General features: G+C 37.9%; 1 protein-coding gene across 2 annotated transcripts in view; it reads right to left on the bottom strand.

Moving 5' to 3' along the window:
* ATRNL1 (attractin like 1) overlaps positions 1-20,737 on the bottom strand; it is a 765,538-nt gene that overhangs the window by 569,784 nt on the left and 175,017 nt on the right. For both annotated transcript variants that reach the window (XM_047760605.1, XM_047760606.1), the window contains exons 17-18: positions 18,965-19,153; positions 3,199-3,417 (exon numbers count right to left, since the gene is read on the bottom strand). In XM_047760605.1, the coding sequence (XP_047616561.1) occupies positions 3,199-3,417; positions 18,965-19,153 (408 nt within the window). The remainder of the gene's footprint in view (positions 1-3,198; positions 3,418-18,964; positions 19,154-20,737) is intronic.

Genomic DNA, 20,737 nt, shown 5'->3' with positions numbered 1-20,737 from the left:
CTGACCATGTATATATTAAAATAAAATTGAATTCATATTTTTACCCTAAACTAATACCACAGGGTTCTTTGCAGTCTTCACTCTTTGCATATTTTGCACTTCTTTCTCTGACAGTGGGAAACCTGGCTCACATTACGCACAATTAGTTTATATATTTATCCAAAACTAGTAAACATACAAAGTACTATGAGAATTGTTAACCTGTGTTATGTGAGAAACAAATTTACCAATCAGAATATAACATTTATACAGTTTCTTTTTCCTCTAGTTTTACAGTATCCATCAAAACACTGTTTTCCAAGGTTACTTAGTTCAGCTCCTTTTTTTGACAAGGTTATGACATTTGTAATGCAGTTAAATTTACCAATCAGTTTTCATTTCATCGTAGGATCCCTTAACATCCTGGCTGACTTTTTTTTCACTTTGCGGTCAGAAAAGTTCACTTATTGTGGTATATAGCATGGGTCTGACAATGGCATAGAGTCATTATCAACTACACCAGTATCATAAAGAACATTCCACAACCTAAAAAGTTCTATTTTGAGACCCCCTAAAGGCAATCTCTTTACTACTTCTTACAAGTAAGTGATCTCTTTTCCATCCCCATGGTACAACATAGAGCCTCTCTGGCTCTTTCACTAAGCAAAATGTATTCAGCCATGATTCAGCCATGCTGCTGTGTGAATCAATGGTTTGTTCCTCTTTTTGGTCTTCATATATTCCAGAGTCTATGTAGAAGGTACTGTTGCACTCTCTGACATGAACATCATGAATATTTTCTCAGGTCAGTCTCACAAAGCAATAGAATTAAGAGCAAAAATAAACCCATGGGACCTCATCAAACTGAAAAGCTTTTGCACAGCAAAGGAAACAAAAAGACAATTTTCAGAATGGGAGAAAATAGTTTCAAATGATGCAACTGACAAGGGCTTAATCTCTAGAATATATAAACAACTTATACAACCCAACAGCAAAAAAGCCAATCAATCAATGGAAAAATGGGCAAAAGACCTGAATAGACTGTTCTCTAAGGAAGATATACAGATGGGCAGCAAACACATGAAAAAATGCTCAACATCATTGATTATAAGAGAAATGCAAATCAAAACTACCATGAGATACCACCTCACACCAGTCAGAATGGCCATCATTAATAAGTCCACAAATAACAAGGGCTGGAGGGGCTGTGGAGAAAAGGGAACCCTCCTGCACTGCTGGTGGGAATGTAAACTGGTACAGCCACTATGGAGAACAGTTTGGAGATACCTTAGAAATCTATACATAGAACTACCATAGGACCCCGCAATCCCACTCTTGGGCATCTATCCGGACAAAACTCTCCTTAAAAGAGACACGTGCACCCGCATGTTCATTGCAGCACTATTCACAATAGCCAAGACATGGAAACAACCCAAATGTCCATCGACAGAGGATTGGATTCGGAAGATGTGGTATATATACACAATGGAAGACTACTCAGCCATAAAAAAGAATGACATAATGCCATTTGCAGCAACATGGATGGAACTAGAGAATCTCATTCTGAGTGAAATAAGCCAGAAAGACAAAGACAAATACCATATGATATCACTTATAACTGGAATCTAATATCCAGCACAAATGAACATCTCCACAGAAAAGAAGATCATGGACTTGGAAAACAGACTTGTGGCTGCCTGATGGGAGAGGGAGGGAGTGGGAGGGATCGGGAGCTTGGGGTTATCAAACACAACTTAGAATAGATTTACAAGGAGATCCTGCTCAGTAGCATTGAGAACTATGCCTAGATACTCATGTTGCAACAGAACAAAGGGTGCGGGGGGGGGGGGGGGATGTAATGTATCATGTAAGGATAACTTGATCCCCAATAAAATAAAATAATAACAATGTAAAAAAAAAGAAGGTACTGTTGCACCATATGCCACATTCCCTTAGTCTTTCTGGTTTCAGGGCAGCACACTGCCAGTGCCTCACCTAAAGCAAGTTCAACAGTATCTCCCTACTTTTCTGCCTCAGAATGTTCACTGATATCAGGATAAGTTCAGCTATTAATCAGATATTTCAGCACAGCTCAGAAGTACAATAGCCCCAGAGGCATTGCCTCAACCAGCAGTGGAAGAGAGTTAGTGGATAAATGCCCCCCCTCTCAGGCCCTCAGTTGGTTAACTCAGAAGAGCATTCTTCATAGGTCTTCATAGGTCTCTGGTGGGTCAAGTTCAAATTTCCCAATATATTAGCCAACTTAATCTCCCTTCTCTGAAATTCTCTATTCCCTCACTTGTGATTCCAAGGTTCGTTTCCCAAATAAACTATCTCTTCCAAGTCTCTGTGTTAGAATGTTACCTCTTCTGAAACACAATTTCCCCAGACAGCCCCACGATTCACTCCCTCAACTATCTTAGGTTTTTAATAGTCATTACTTCTCAGTGAGATCTTCCCTTACCATTCTATTTTAAATTGCAAGCTTTATCCCCCTTCCTTGCTTACTTAATAGCACTTATCACCATCTAACTTCATATAGGTATATCCATGTGTTTAATTTATTTTATTAATTTCAATTAGAACACAGGCTCAATTAATGCAGTGATTTTAGTATTAATTTTTAATTGTTACGTGTCTAGCACTTAAAATACTCTTTGCACATAGTAGGCACTCAATAAAATATGTTGAATAAATTAATTTTTCAAGAAGGTTGATTTATTTGATATAAGAACAGACTTCCTATTTTAAAAACCCTAAACACTTTACTGGCATTCAAAATTGAATGGTAGCAAATACCAAAGGACAACTTGCTCTATCATGGATATTATACAGAACAGTCCCATACTTAGCATGAAGCTTGACTGGATCTTCTGAGTTGCCTTTGAATTCTAAGATATTATAATATTATAAACAATAAAAGATTACACTACGGGGTAGAAATTAGGTATGAAGACAATACTGCTTCCTTTTAACAGTTCACATGAAACCAAATCTAACAACGACATGTTGTGTATCTGGTTAGCCTATTTAATGATTCCAAGCATAATACCACATACACAACAAAGAGGAACATAGGAAATAATTTTTTCAATCTTTTAAATTTGAGCCTAATTTTCATTGTTTTTTTTAATAAATCTTATTTATAACAGGAAAGGAAAAATAATTCTTGGTGTTCTTAAGCAGAAACTAAAATTGCTTTCATCACGTTCTTATTACCTGGACACTGGATAAAGGACCACTCATAGTTCTTCTCTTTAGGACAAAGACTGGTGTCAAGAGCCATCTCATTATTATGCATTCCAACAAGCTTCATTGGCCCCCGAGAAGACCCTTCAATGCAGTGTCCTCTTCCTGTATTACTGGGATCATTGCACCATCCACACCCAGGCTGTTCCAAACATTGTCCACAGGTTCTCAATCCAGAGCAATTTTGAGCTGCATGGCAGGAACATTAACAAATATGTTATATGATTTGATATTCAAATAGAATTGAAAGCTAATGGAAAAATAAATAGGAACCAAAAAAAGGACAGTCAAAGGTCATCTATAGTTAATGTAAACATCTTTTGTAGAGATAGCAACTACTTTAAAAGCAAGAAAAACATACAAACAAAAAGGAGATGAATGGACTGATGTAAGAGTGAAAAAAGGTTTGGTACCATGACATGGAGAAAAATGAAATCATCCCTTAAAGACTGCTGAGAACTTTGCCAGTATTAGGGCCTCCTGGAAACTGATTCAGGGGCCTAAAGATCACATTTACTATTGTCTGTGATGTAGAGCAATGTTGGCTGTTATTGTCCTGTCTAGTGAGGACCTGCAAAGAAAAATATGCATCTATCTGTGAATGTCCAGTGTAAATGAGGCTTATATGTTTCCTGAGATGGCTGAACCCCATGTGGACTGTCTCTCATAGACAATGCTATTCCCAAGGCCCCAAAGTACTAGTATTTATTATCATCTGATGAATATACTCAATCTCAAAGAGTAAAACTGAATGGGAATATGGAAACTGGATACTCTGCTTTAGCAGGCAACTCGCTCTGACTTTCAGGGATGCAAAATATCACAAGACTCCCTCAATGAAGTTCAACCTGTTTTGTTTAAATGACGCCTGTGCACTTCAACAAAGCCTATAAATACTGTGATGGCTTTTCCAAGGAGGAAGATAATGCAGTCTGCCATCATATTCACAATAGCTGTGATGTGATGATTCAGACTTTCAATTATCAATCACAGTATCCTATATTGGCCTGAGACTTTATTTTTACTGATATTTTGCTAGAAAAGGCACACTTTGTCTTGGGAATAGTTTATCCATAGAAGATAGTGCATAGGTATAAAGTACTGTGGGTGATGTCTTCTAGTCACATGATAGAAAAACCTCGGAGGAAAAAAAAAAAGTAGACTTCTGACAGGCTCAATTTCACTGTTGCAATGGCAATAACTTAATTGCCACTCAGTGTTTTAATATTACTAGAGGCCAAAATGTCCCTCACATGGCTGCAAATAAGAATGGCCCAAGCTTCTCAGCAAATATCAGAAACTCAATATAGTAGATTTTGCAGGGCTAATAGAATATTGGATTAACGAATTCATCAATTACAATATGGTTTGTTGTTATGAATTTCTTGAGTGCTGAGCATTTCAGAGACTGGATGTAAGAAAGTAAAGAATGCCTAGCATTTCTTATATCCCCTTAATAATAAATATAAAAGGAAGAATATTCCTTGATTCACTGAACACATATGATTAATGTTAACCCCATAAATAATTCAATGATATGAACATACTTTTTTACAAAATTTTTTCAGCAATATACAGTGTTAAACGACACTTCATTTAAAATATCCTTAGATAACTGGACATTTTATATGTTACCATAACTTTCCTTAGACTTTTTGCTTTGAAATATTTCTCCTATATATATATATATGATTGTAGCTGGTCCAGAGTATTGCTGGCTTGATAATTCTAATTGTCTTCAAAACTATACTGAGTTGCTATGAAATCAATGAGAAATAATGGAAAACGTCATATTTGGTATGCCATCTTGACATTCCAATTATTTACTATCATGTAATGAACTAAAATAAATCTTTAGTAAGTCTCACCCAAAGTAAATCTAGGCTTTACATGATGTATTCATATCTCCTAGGAAAGTAAATTTCACTTAAGATTATCTTTTTATGAAATATAACCAATCAAATGTCTTGACAAACCATAATGTACAAATTAAACCTAACCTATTCTCAAATACAACATTCTTGTTACTGATTTTCAAATAGCTGGGGAAATCTTAGATGAAAGAATCCCGGGTTTCTTACACCGAATTACAAGCTAAGGTTCTGTTTATGTATCAGTTTTATGCTTTAATATGAGTCACAAAATCTCATGTTCAGAGTAACATTCTATTCTCTTAGATTTTATTTTAGATATGAAGTTATTACATAAAGTAAGGCAAGTTTTGTGAACTGCTAAAAGATTAACAAAATATTTATTATTGTGTAATTTAAACTAAAAAACTGAAAACCTCTAATGTTTTTCTTACAGAAAACAATAACACAGGAAAGCTTTGGTAGGCTGTGCTATTTTTCATAAGTTATGGATAGAGACTGTGTATTAGCTACAAGTAACTAGAGAAATCATTTTATTTTATTTTATTTTATTTTATTTATGGCTTTTTGAAACTAACTTGTAAAATATTCAGTGTGATTTCTGAAATGTGTAAGAATTTGAAAAAAAAAAATCAGTCTGTAGGAAATTAGTCACAAATTATTACTGGAAACTTGTGATTTCCAGTCCAGCATGGAGGGAGCTTAGAAGTCACCACTTCATTCTAATAAAAAGTAAAAAGCAGCAAATACTGAAACACCAACAATGCTTCTTAAATCCATCAGAGAAGTGAGGCCGCAGGGCAAACCAGAGTACCCAAAATGCGAGACAGACAGCAAAATACAGAGAATCATGATTTACTGGCATAGAAGCTTCTGCAGGATCCAGTGGCATGGCAAGAAAACCCGTACTGGGAGTTCTCATCAGGGCTCAGGGGTTAAGAACACGACTAGTATCCATGAGGATATGGGTTTGATCCCTGGCGAGGGTTAAAGACCCAGCATTGCTGTGAGCTGTGGTGTAGGTCACAGACGCAGCTTGGATCCATGTTACTGTGGCTGTGTTGCAGGCCAGCAGCTGCAGCTTCGATAGCCTGGGAACTTCCATACGCCTCAGGTGTGGCACTAAAAAGGAAGAAAGAAAACCTGAAATGTAACTAGTGAATTGTTGGAAGCTCTGTGTGGACAATTCTGAGAGTTCAGATCTGCAAGGAACGCAGTTATGTGAGAATCCACACACATGTTTTTGTGACTTTTACCTCCAGAAGCTCTGAAAGGTTCTCACAGCAAAGCGCGAAGAAAAACTCCCTTGTACTTCTAGCACAGGGAGGGAAAAAAGAACCACTTTGAAATATGCCAGAGCACCATTCTTAAAAATGACTGAAGAAACAACTTAACAGAGCCTGTATTGCTGGAGTTTTATCAGAGCCTAGCTGTCCCAGTTAGAGAAAAATACTTAACTCCAGTCTGCTCTAGCATTCCTTATGGGGTAAGAGAAATATGCAACTACAACTCCCTCCAGCCATCATGTACCACCTAAGAGAAGGGGAAAAAAATTGAGAAGCACAAGTGAAATTCAAAGCACAGTACAGGGCACAGGCTCATCAACAGGCTGAGACGCAATCATAGGCCAGTAGAATACTTCCCCTCCCTGACACCCTACTACTACATCATTAAAGGCCTATTTACAGCAGTTTCTTTTACTCCTACATCTTATCTGTCCATCAAGAAAAAAAACTACAAGAAACACCAAAAGGCAAAAAAGTGCAATCTGAAGAGACAGAGCAAGCATCAGACCAGACATGGGAGGAATGCTGGAATTATCAGACCAGGAATTTAAAACAACTACGATTGATAAGCTAAAGGCTGTAATGGATAAAGTAGACAGCAGACAAGAAGAGATGAGCTGTGGAAACACAATGATATACTTTCTAGAATATAACGTATAAGAAAATCTAGATGACCCTGGGTTTAATGAGGATGTTTCAGTTTGACAAGAAAAGTACAATTCGTGAAAGAATTGATAAGCTAGATTTTGCTAAAATTTAAATTTCTGCTCCACAAAAGATACTGCCAAAAGAATGAGTAGACAAGTCATAGAATGTAAGAAAATATCTGAAAAGTACACATCTGATAAAGGATTATATTTCAAAACATACAAAGAACTTTTAAAACGATAATAAAAAAAACTAATTTTGGAGTTCCCTTCATGGTGCAGTGGTTAACGAATCCGACTAGGAACCATGAGGTTGCGGGTTTGATCCCTGGCCTCGCTCAGTGGGTTAAGGATCCCGCAATGCCATGAGCTGTGGTGTAGGTCACAGACGCAGCTCAGATCCTGCGTTGCTGTGGCTCTGGTGTAGGCCGGCGGCTGCTTCGACCCCTAGCCTGGGAAACTCCATATGCCATGCGAGCGGCCCAAGAAATGGCAAAAAGACCAAAAAAAAAAACCTAATTTTTAAAAATGGACAGGGGGAGTTCCCGTCGTAGCGCAGTGGTTAACGAATCGGACTAGGAACCATGAGGTTGCGGGTTCCATCCCTGCCCTTGCTCAGTGGGTTAAAGATCCGGTGTTGCTATGAGCTGTGGTGTAGGCTGCAGACGCGGCTCGGATCCCAAGTTGCTGTGGCTCTGGCGTAGGCTGGCAGCTACAGCTCCAATTCGACCCCTAGCCTGGGAATCTCCATATGCCGTGGGAGCAGCCCACGAAATGGCAAAAAGACCAAAAAAAAAAAAAAAATGGACAGGGAAGTGGGGAGGTACAAGATAGGGATATGTGATTAAGAGATATAAACCATGTTGTATAAAATACATAAGCAATAGGATATACTGTTTAGCACAGGGAAATGTAGACATTATTTTGTAATATTGTTAAGTGGAGTATGATTTATAAAAATATTGAATCACCATGTTGTATACCTGAAGCTAATACTGTAAATCAACTATACTTCAAAAAGAAAAAAATGAAATGGGCAAAAGACCTGAACAGACTTCTCATAAAAGATACAGATGGCAAATTCGAAAAGATACTCCACATCATTTGTGATTAGGGGACTGCAAACTAAAGCAATGAGATACTAGTACACACCTATTAGAATGGCCAAAAACCAAAACATTGACAACACCAAATGCTCACAAGTATGTAGAATGTGAAGAAACAGGGAATTTGACTCTACTGGTGGAATATAAAATACGACTACTTCAGAAGACATTTGGGGGGGTTGTTCTCATTTATGAAGAAAACATTCCAAGTTTCACTTAGTAAGAAAAAAAAAAAACTCGATCATTGAAATAACTTTCTAAAAGTAACATAAAACTTAGACCATTTCTAATACAGTTTTATTTATAACTATAAAAATGGTTTTAAAGACTTACTACTGTCAAATGTAAAGTGAATAACTAGATACATGTAGTACAAAAATCTAAGTCTAATGCATATAATCCATACTAAAAAGATATAAAGTTAGAGGCAAAGCATGATAAAACCATTGTTCAGAAGCTGACATCTTTGAAATGGTAACACTCTGATGCTAAAAGCACTTGGATTTTGAGCAAGGATGTCATCTTCATTACTATTTTATTTTCTGGCATTTCCTCGCTGCCTAATAAATGTTGGTTAAAAACATAAAAAAGAATTAAATGTAATAGAGAAGGGGCTTGTTTTTCACAAAAAGTAGGTCACAGCCAAGTAAATACTAATTCCAAAAAACACAGGGGCTCCTTAAGGCAAAGTAAAATGCCCCTCTCTTCCCAGTAAGGAGGCACAGGGCATATAGTTTTAAAAGCTACAGAACAAAAGTAACTGCTAATAGACATCATCAGCTCAAATGAGCTATATATAGCCACAGGGAAGGTAAATGTGACAACAGAAATAACAGTGAAAGAAAAGACCTATGGAAATGAAAAATCCAGCAGACTAGACTAACTGCTCAAGGAAAAAACTGCAGAAATAAAAAATAAGACTTTATAACAATCAAGAAAACAAAAGAAGTAAAAGATCAAAAACAAGAGATGCCAAAGCAAGACTGTAAAACTGACCCTTGTATGTCTAGCTGACAACCTCACCAGCAGTAGTAATCATTATTTAGTCCAGCAGCGGTAAAAAAGCAGTTCACGCCTGTGTTCAAATAGTTAATCATGTTTAATTTACCTTACAAAAATGGACTTTCAACTTTTACAGTAAATTACAAGGTTCTCAAAAAAAATCACTCTAACTGGATAAAAAGCTCCAAATTTAAAAAAAAATAAAAAAGGAAAAAATATCTGAATTTCACTTAGCAAACAAAGATATGGAAAACACAAATACATTTTGGAGATATGGAGCTTGGAGGTGGATCAAGATGACAGAGTAGGAGAACATGGAGCTCACCTCCTTCCACAAACAAATTAAAAATGTATCTATAAGTGGAACAACTTTCACAGAAAAACCAACTGAAACTAGCACAATATCTCTTATACAACCAAAGCTGTAAGAAAGATCTCCAAATAACTGAGTAGAACAGGGGAGAAAGGGCATTGGGAGAGAACTGGCGCTGCTAGGAGCAATCTGTGAAGGAATGAGGGTATGCACAAGCAGATCCTTGCCATGCAAAGTCCTCTTGCAAGCTGGGAGGAGCACCAGGACTGATAGAGGGACTGGAAGAGCCCAAATTCTATTCATGAGGAATGTGAGCCTGCTGGCTTCCTAGCAATCAGGGCATAGAGAGACAAATGCTAACAGCTGCCATCTCACTGGACTTCTAGAAAGGGAAAAACCAGCAACCTAGGATACTTCACTCAGCAAGAATATCATTTAGAATAAAAGGAGAGATAAAGAGTTTTTCAGACAAGCAAAAACTAAAAGAATACAGTAATACTAAACTCAACCTAAAAAAAAAATTGAAAGGTCTTATCTAAATGGGAAAAAAGCAAGAATCTATAGGAAAGGAAAATCACCACAAGAAAGACAAAAATATAACAGAATTGAAGATCAATTAAATAATTCACTACATAGATGAAAAAACAATCTAAAATTTTTTGTAAAAGCAATTATAGGAGTTTCCACTGTGGCACAGTGTGTAAAGAATCTGACTGCCACACCTTGGGTCACAGCAGAGGTTTGGGTTAATCTTCAGCCCAGTGCAGTGGGTCAAAGGATCCAGTATTGCCACAGCTGGAGCAAAGGTTGAAGCTGAAGCTCAGATTCAATCCCCAGCCTAGTAACTTCCATATGCCAAAGGTGTAGCCATTAAAAAAAAAATAATAATAATAATAATAACTACAATTAACAGCAAAAGGATAAACATGAAGATATAAAGTAGAAGATCAAAATCACAAAATGTGGGGAAGGGGAGTAAAAAGAATGCAGATTTTTTAGAATGTATTTAAACTTGTAGGGGAAGTCTAAAGCAAGTAGATATGGTTTAAGAGTTATGGTTTAACATACTTGAAAACCAGGATAATAACAAATTAAAAAATACAATAAATTCACAAAAATAAAAAGAAAGAAACTTAAACATAATACAAAAGAAAACCATCAAAACACAAGTGGAAAAACAAAAAGAAATTAACACAGAACTACAAAATCAACTACAAAATGGAAAACAATGTTTAAAATGGCAATAAATGCATACTTATCAATAATTACCTTAAATGTCAGCAGATTAAATGCTCTGATCAAAACACAGACAGTGGCAGATTGGAGTAAAAATCAAGAACCTATAATATACTGTCTACAAGAGACTCAGTTTAGGGTATAGTCCAAATAAACAATGAACATACACATAGATTGAAAGTGAGGGGTTGTCCATGCAAATGGAAACGACAAGAAAGCAGGGCTAACTGATCATATCAGACAAAACACAGTTTAAAACAAAGTGCATAAAGACAAAGAAAGATACTATATAATGGTAAAGGGATTGAAAAAAGAAGAGGATATTACAGCTGTTAATATATATACACCCAATATAGCCACACCTAAATACATAAAACAAATACTAACAGACATAAAGTCAAAAATTAAAAGAAATACAATAACAGTAGGAAATTGTTAATACCCTTCTGACATAAATGGATAGATCTTCCAGACAGAAAATCAATAAGGTAACAGAGAACCTAAATGACACATAGAACATTTGGACCTAATTGATATCCACAGAACATTACATACAAAAAAACCATAATATACATTATTCTCAAGTGTGCATGGAATGTTCTCTAGGACAAAACACACACTAGTACGCAAAACAAGCCACAAAAAATTTAAGATGACAGAAATTATTTCAAACAACTTTTCTGACCACAATGGCATGAATCTAAAAATCAATCACAGAAAAGAAAATGGGAGGGAAAAAAAATGATCACTTCATGAAGACTATGCTACTAAAAACACCAATGGGTCAATAAAGAAACCAGAAAATACTTCCAACAAATGACAATGAAAACACAACCTTACAAAATCTATGGGATGTAGCGAAAGCAGTTTTAAGAGGGAAGTTCACAATGATGTGGGCCTTTCTCAAGGAACAAGAAAAATTTCAAATACAGAGTTCCCGTCGTGGCACAGTGGTTAACAAATCCGACTAGGAACCATGAGGTTGCGGGTTCAATCCCTGGCCTTGCTCAGTGGGTTAAGGATCCGGCATTGCTGTGAGCTCTGGTGTACGTCACAGATGCGGCTTGGATCCCGCATAGCTGTGGCTCTGATGTAGGACAGTGGCTACAGCTCCAATTCGACCCCTAGCCTGGGAAACTCCATATGCCACGGGAGTGGCCCAAGAAATGGCAAAAAGACAAAAAAGAAAAATCTCAAATAAACAACCCAACCTACCACCTAAAAGAATTAGAAAAAGAAGAATAAGCAAACCTCAAGCCAGCAGAAGGAAGGAAGGAAATAGTAAAGATCAGAAAGGAAATAAATAAAATAAAGATTAAAAAAAAAAACAGTAGAAAAGATAGATAAAACCAAGAGCTGGATTTTGAAAAGATAAAAAAAAAAAAATTGAAAAACCTCTAGCCAGGCTAACCATGAAGAAAAGAGAGAGTATCCAAATAAATGAAATAAGAAATGAAAGATGAGAAATAACAACTGATACTGCAGAAATACAAAAAGTTATAAGAGAGTAAGAGAAAAAGTCAGATAAATATGAACAGTTATATGCCAACCAATTGGGACAACCTAGATGAAATGGACAAGTTTCTAGAAATATACAGCCTATCAAATTTGAGTCAAGAAGAAACAGATAACTTGAACAGACTTTTCACTAGAAGTTAAATAGAATCTGTAATTTAAAAAATACTCTCTGCAAACTAAAGTCCAGAACCTGGTGGCTTCACTGGGGCATTCTACCAAGCAGATGAAGAAGAACTCTTGCCAGTTCCCCTCAAACCATTCCAAAAGTTAGAAGAGGAGAAAACACTCCCAAGTCATTCTATGAAGTCATCATCACCCTGATAGCAAAATCAGATAAAAACACTACAAAAAAAGAAAATTACAGGCTAATATCTTTGATGAATATGGATGTAAAAATTCTCAAAAAAAAAAAACAAACTAGAAAACAAAATCCAACAATACATAAAAAAGAATCATATACCACAATAAAGCCAGATTCATTCCAGGGTTGATAGTTCAACATATGCAAATCAACCAATATGAAACACCAGATCAACAAAAAAGGACAAAAACCACATGATCATTTCAATAGATGCAGAAAAAGCAGTTGATAAAATTCAACATCCATGATAAAGACGCTCAACAAAGTAGGTAAAGAGGGAACATATCTCAACATAATAAAGCCATTTAGAACAAACCCACAGGCAACATAATAATCAATGGTGAAAAGCTGAAAACCTTCCCACTAAACTCAGGAACAAGACAAGCATGGCCACTTTCACCACTTCTAGGCAACATAATATTGGAAGTCCTAGCCACAGCAATAGATAAGAATTGGAAAGAGGAGGTAAAATTGTCACTATTTGCAGATGACATTGTACTCTATATAGAGAATGATTTGTAAATACGCCACACAAAAACTATGAGAACTAATAAATGAATTCAGCAAGGCAGTAGGATAGAAGATTAACATATAGAAATCCATTGCTTTTCTTTATACTAACAATGAAATATCGGAAAGAGAAAGTGAAAAAAAATCCTGCTTAAAATTGCATCAAAAAATAAAATAAAATACCTAGGAATAAACTTAATCGAGGAGGTGAAAGACCTATACACTGAAAACTATAAAACACTGTAAAGGAAACTGAAGCTGATTCAAAGAAATGAACAGATATCCCATGCTCTTGGATTGGAAGAATTAATATTGTTACCATGACCATACCATCCAAAGAAATCTAAAGATGGAATGTGATCCCTATCAAAAGAACCATGATATTTTTCACAAAAGTAGAATAAATAATCCTAAAATTCATACAAAACCACAAAAGACCCAGAATTTCCAAAGCAATCCTAAGGAAAAAGATCAAAGCTGGAGGCATAATTTTCTCAGGCTTCAGAAATTCCACAAAGCTATAATAATCAAAATAGTGTGGACTGGCACAAAAACAGACATATGGAACAGAATAGAGAGCCCAGAAATAAACTTACACACATCTACTGCCAATTTATCTATGACAAAGGAAGCAAGCATATAAAATGGAGAAAAGACAGTCCAGTCCCTTCACAAGTGTTGCTGGGAAAACTGGACAGCTACATGTAAATCAGTGAAATTGGAACACTCCCTTAGATCACATATAAAAATAAACACAAAATGGTTTAAAAATCTAAAGACATGATATTATAAAATTCCTAGAAGAGAACATAAGGAAAACATTCTCTAACATAAATCATAGCAATATTTTCTTAGAGCTATCTCCCAAGGCAAAAGAATTAAAAGCAAAAATAAACAAATGGACCTAATCAAACTTACAAGCTATTGCACACACACACACACACAAAATCAACAAAACACAAATACAACCTACAGAATGGAGGAAAATATTTTCAAACAATGTGACCAACAAACAGTTAATAGTGAAAATATACAAATAGCTGAGATAGTTTAATATCAAAAATAACAAACAATGCAATCTAAAATGGGCAGAAGACCTAAACAGACAATTCTCCAAAGAGGCACACAGATAAACAAGCATGTCTGGAGTTCCCGTCGTGGCGCAGTGGTTAACGACTCTGACTAGGAACCATGATGTTGCGGGTTGGGTCCCTGCGCTTGCTCAGTGGGTTGACGATCTGGCGTTGCCGTGAGCTGTGGTGTAGGTTGCAGACGCGGCTCGGATCCCGCATTGCTGTGGCTCTGGTGTAGGCTGGTGGCTACAGCTCCAATTCGACCCCTAGCCTGGGAACCTCCATATGCCACGGGAGTGGCCCAAGAAATGGCAAAAAGACAAAAAAAAAAAAAAACAAGCACGTGAAAAGATGATCAGCATCACTAATCAGCAGAGAGATGTAAATCAAAACCAGAATGAGGCATCACTTCACACCAATCGGAATGGCTATCATCAAAAAGATTACAAATAATGAATGCTAGAGAGGGTGTGGAAATAAGGGAACCCTCTTACACTGTGAGCTGGAATGGAAATTGGTGCAGCCACTAAAGAAAACTAAAAATAGAGCTACCATATGATCCAGCAATCCCACTCCTGGGCACATATCCAGAAAAGACAAAAAATATTAACTTGAAAAGTCACACGCACCCCAACGTTCATAGTGACACTATTTACAATAGCCAAGACATGGAAACAACCCAGGTGCCACTCAACAGATGACGTGGCTTAAGAAAAGGTTTCAGGGTCCAGTGCTGTCTGCAGTGGCATGGGTTCTGTCCCTGGCCTGGCGCAGTGTTAAGGATCTGACATTGCTGCAGCTGTGGCACAGGTTGCAGCTTTGGCTTGAATTCCATCTCCAGCCCGGAAACTTCCATATGCCACGGGTACAGCCAAAAAAATAGTAATAATAATAATAATAAATTTTAAAAAAAGATGTCTCATGAAGGAATGCAAATTAGCTTGGCATGAAAATTCTCATCTACAACACCAAATGTTACATGTTCTAAGGAAAGAATTATTTGAACACCCCATCCAGCCATTTAATCATTCACTTGAACATGAAAAATGCACTTTCAGCCATGCAAAAACTCAAAAAGTTTACTAACCACAAATTCATTTGGAAAGAATTACTGAAGACTATTTTCCACAAGATGAATAAATGAGAAGGAAAGAATGAAATAAAATATTTGTCAACTGAGAAGACAACCAAGACTTAACTCTAAATAATTTTTAGCAAGTTTTTTAAGACTTTCAGAGTTTGGAGACTTTCCAAGTTCCATTTCCCCTACCTTTTATTTAGTCTTTTTCATGGTGAAATTTAACACACATACAGAGAAGTACATAAAGAAAAATGTAATATTAATAACTTATCATAAATGGGAGTTCCTGTCGTGGCTCAGTGGTAACAAGCCCAACTGATATCCATGAGGATGCGGATTTGGTCGCTGGCCTGGATCCGTGTGTTAAGGATCCAGCATTGCCGTGGGCTGTGGTGTAGGTCGCAGACAAGGTGCAGATCCCACATCTGTGGCTGTGGTGTAGGCCGGCAGATACAGCTTCAATTTGACCCCTAGCCTGGAACCTCCAAATGCCACGGGTGCGGCCCTAAGAAAAATACAAAATAATAATAATAATAATAAAATTAAATTAAACAATTATTGTAAATAAATAATACTCTGTAACTGCATCCAGCCTAGAAGCGGAACTTTGCCTCCCTTGTACCCTTTACCTAATCAGCACCTCTAATCTTTTCCAGCAGCATCCACTTTTTTTTTTTTTTTTTTTTTTGCTTTTTAGGGCCACACCCATAGCTTATGGAGGTTTCCAGGCTAGGGGTCGAATCAGAGCTATAGCTGTCAGCCTACGCCACAGACACAGCAATGCAAAATCCGAGCCGCATCTGCAACCTACACCACAGCTCATGGCAACACCAGATCCTTAACCCACTGAGCGAGGCCAGGGATCAAACCCGAAACCTCATGGTTTCTAGTCAGATTCTGCGCCATGATGGGAACTCCCAATATAGCTTATTTTTGCTTTCTTTTGCAGCCGCACCTGTTGCCTATGGAAGTTCCCAGGCCAGGGATCGAATATGGCGAGCCCATCCCAAGAACACCTCTCCAGTTGATGCCAAGAGCCTGGGAGAACAAAGGTACATAACATCGACAGCCTACAAGTTCCAGGACACATTGTGACAATTACTGCCTTGTCTCAGCTCTTCAAGCAACAGTGGTGCTCAATAGGGAATAAATGTGGATTTGGCTGGGTCACTAGGGGAAGGAAACATCCTCTCTGGGAATAATGGAATGTTTTGGACAATCCTGACTCTCTACCTACATTGGGGTAAAAGCAGCTACCTCTGAATGAGAAAGTCACTCATCCGAGCAAGAAGGGCTCAAAACTGAACAAACATGTTGTCCGAGGACCTTTAGATCCTGGGAGCAAGCGTCCCAACAGCAGACTCCCCATCAAAAGTGATCTCAGAAATATGCTACTCTTAGAGGAAACAGCTCTTCCTCTTAGAGGAAAAACAAGAGAGCGCAAAAGAAGAACCGAAAGAAGAGTGTATGGGCAGACAATGCATGTTGCTGCTTGGACAGTAATCTTCACTACGGTCATGTTGCCAGTAGCTGTCTCCTATGGAAGGAGTACAGGGAAGCCAATGGGCTCAAAAGACAGTCCAGAGGGTACTTAAGAAAATTACAGAAACAGGCTGTGTGTGTCCCATGTTTTTAGGCAACCTGCAAATGGCTGCTTCCAGGAAAGAAAGGAACAAAGGGAAGCCAGGGAACTGATGCAAAAACTGGGACTGGACCTCCAATAGCTGCAAAGATAGGATGAGAGAAGAGATAATAGTGTATAACTCAAAACAACTGTTAGGAGAAAAGGACTAGAATTAAGATGACAAGAGCCCCAGGGGAAGATTCCCTTATAAAGACTGAAACAGTTTCTCCCTATCCCATTGAGCACCTTTCAACTATAACACATGCCTGAATTTAATCTATGCTGGGCGTCAAATGGCTGCTGCTTTGTTTCTTTGACAGCACTGTAACTGCAGTTCCTTTGGGGCCTGGCACATGTTAACTGAATTCACTCATTGCAAACCCTGTTTATTGTAGTTAAAAGTACTGGGAGGAAAAACGAAACAAAACAAACCTAAGGACTCCTGGTCCTTTGGTCCTCGTGAGCGTCCCAGACATTCAAGAGCTGGGATGTAGGGAATTGAAGAGAAACAAAATATTCCTCTCATTTTATCTGTGTCTGGATTTAGCAAATGAATGGATGTTTTTCTTTGTTCAGACAACGGATTTTTGGATGTGCATAAACTTGGACTCCAATTTTATCTGAGGTGATTCTGCAGCTAACTGTGGTTGTAGAACAGCGAGTTCTGGGCCCCTGCAAAGCACCTTACTCCCAAAAAAGGACTTGTGGTTTGGATCAGTCAAAAGAAGACAGACACTAAACAAATGAATGCATTAAGAAGTAAAGGGATGGGGAGTTCCCTTTGTGGCGCAGTGGTTAACGAATCCGACTAGGAACCATGAGGTTGTGGGGTCGGTCCCTGGCCTTGCTCAGTGGGTTAACGATCCGGCGTTGCCGTGAGCTGTGGTGTAGGTTGCAGACGCGGCTCGGATCCCAAGTTGCTGTGGCTCTGGCATAGGCCGGTGGCTACAGCTCCGATTCGACCCCTAGCCTGGGAACCTCCATATGCCGCGGAGCGGCCCAAGAAATAGCAACAACAAAAAAAAAAAAAAAAAAAGAAGTAAAGGGATGGGAGCAGTGGAAGTAAATAATCCTGTCTACCTTCTTATTACGTATCCAAACTAATTCAGATTCCTTGAAGTAGTTAATTGCTATCCCTGTTGGAAAGGCATCTTTTTGATTAGCTCCGGCATTAGAGGAGCGACCGTGGAAAGAGAAAATGTATTTTCTGCTAGCAAGGAGCTAACTAAAACCATTAGCTTCTACATTCTCCCATGCCAAAGTAGCTGCACAGGGTCTCAAATTCCTACATGACTGCCAAGCGCCACCAGCAGTATTATGCAATGTGCTTGGCAGTGGCATCCTAACGCAATTTGTCTTTGCCAGAAAGGCCCCTCTCAGAACCACACAGTACCCAGTAACACTGACTCAGGTGCATCCTCGTGTTCCAGTCCTTATAAAACATGAGACCAGCTAGGGGCAGGATCTTCCTCTGAAGCACAACCCACAGCAAGTTCAGTGCTGCCTGCTGACATGACTCTCCAGGTGACACCAAGACTAAGCATCTGCATCTGTAGCAGATACACCACCAATGATGTGATAGTCTCCCCCCCCCCCAAAAAAAAATACTTAACTTGAATTTAATCATAAGGAAACAATTAGACAAATGCAAACTGGGAAATCTGCAAAACAACTGGTGTATATTCCTAACAAAACCACAGTTGTAAGGAAAAGAAGACACAGGAACTCTGCTAGAGTAAAGGACACTAAAGAAGCACAGCAAAGCAATATGTGATCCTTGAAAGGAGCATGTTCATGAGGTGTTACGCTGTTTTCAATACACACTCAGAGACTGGGAGGACACCAGTGTGGTAAAATGTTAATAGTTTGGTAAGATGTTTAATGGAATTCAAAATAATGGCACTGGCATGACATAAATCAGCGGCTTGGAGCATTAAGGAGTTTTCAAACTCGCTTTTAATTGTACCCAGCCATGTTTAATTGTAACTAGTGACAATATTTTTTCTCATTTTTAAAAAACTTCCTCTAACATTCAATTTCTCTTGTCTATCACAGAAAAGTGACTGATGTTGCAGTCAAAGGAAAAGTTGCTCTAGAGAAATACTCACGCGAGCAGGTGGCAGTTTGCCACTCCAGACACTGTCCGTATGGGAAAGAGATTATGTAAGCATTAGAGTCGACACACCGCTTTGTGCTGCTGCACCACATACACTCCATGCCGTTGCTTGTACAGTTAGAACACGACGTCCTTAAAGAGCACGGCTTTTTGCAAGGCCTTGCATTTTGATTTGGACTGACTAGAATAAATCAACAAACAAAATTATTTTATTTATTAGCTGCATTTTAACACAAGTATATGAATTTCATTTGTTTCTTTACCTAGAGAATGTTTCAAGTAAGCCAAGGGTGGGATAAAAATTAAAGACTGTGGGTAAGATAAATGAGAATGAGGATGACATGACTTCTTAAATTTTATCTCATTTGACATGTACAATTCCTTGGAAATTTTTAGTCTTTTACAAAATATATCAAACCGCATAATTTAAATTTTTAATGGAAATGTAACACACGACTGAGTTTTCCTATTAGCTAAATACTATATACACCATCATTATTTGCTTTTCTAGCTAGCCACAATTTCATAAATATTCGACACCTCATCAAAGCAAATGCTCTGTCAGTGAACATGTCTCTGATATAAACAAACAATAAAAACAAAACCAGTGACTATAAAGTCTTTAAATAAAATATAGGTTTTATCACACCCATTAGGATGACTGGTTTTTTTTAATGTTGACAAGGATGTGGAGAGCTTGGAACCCTCTACACTGCTTGTAGGAATGTCAAAATGATGACCCTTCCGTACTGTGGCAATTCTTCAGAAAAGTAAACATACAATTACCATATAATATAACAATTCCATTTCTGGCTATATGCACAAAAGACATGAAGGCAGGAACTGGACCAGATATATGTACACCCATGTTCATAGCATCATTACTCACAATAGTAAGCGGAAGGACAAATGTCCACAAACGCATAAGTGAAAAGACAAAATGTGATAGATACATACAATGGATAATTAATTATTCAGCCTTCAGAAGGAATGAAATTCTGACACATGCTACGACATGGGTGAACTTTACTGTGCTAGGAGAAAAAAGTCAGTCACAAACGGGCACACATCTTATGATTCCACTTATATGAGATACCCAGAGTAGCCAAGCTCATAGAGACAGAAAGTAGGAGGTGGGTTGTCAGGGGTTGGGGAGGAGTGAGCAGGAGTTATTGTTTAAGGGCCATGGGGTTTCGGTCTGGGGAGATGAAAAAGTGCTGCAGATGAGCAGTGTTGACAGATTAACAACAATGTGCATGAACTTAACGACACGGGACTCTACGTTTTAAAATGGTTTTAAAAAGGCAATTACACCTCAAAAATAAAAGAAAAAAGGTTAAAATTGTAAATTTTGTTATGTATATTTTACTGCAATAAAAATGGAATATTTAAAAAGAGAAAAGAATTCAATATTCCTTTCTCACTTAAAAATCCATTTCAAAAGATGTAATGGGAATGTTTCTTTTGACTTGCCAACTGAAATAATACACCTGTAGGATTAAAATGATTCTAAATTAATTGCTAATCTTGGAGTTCCCATCATGGTTTAGGGGTTAACAAACCCTAGTATCTATGAGGAAGCAGGTTTAATCCCTGGCCTCACTCAGTGGGTTAAGGATCCAGCATTGTGGTGAGCTGTGGTGTAGGTCGCAGACGTGGCTTGGATCCCGCATTGCCATGGCTATGGTGTAGATTGCCGGCTACAACTGATTCGACCCCTACCCTGGGAACCTCCATGTGCTGCAGGTGCGGCCCTAAAAAGACA

Source organism: Phacochoerus africanus, chromosome 15 (genome assembly GCF_016906955.1).
Source record: "Phacochoerus africanus isolate WHEZ1 chromosome 15, ROS_Pafr_v1, whole genome shotgun sequence".
Classification (NCBI taxonomy): Eukaryota; Metazoa; Chordata; class Mammalia; order Artiodactyla; family Suidae; genus Phacochoerus; species Phacochoerus africanus.
Note: the sequence above shows the minus strand (reverse complement) of the source record. Positions and strands in the feature narration are given on the sequence as shown.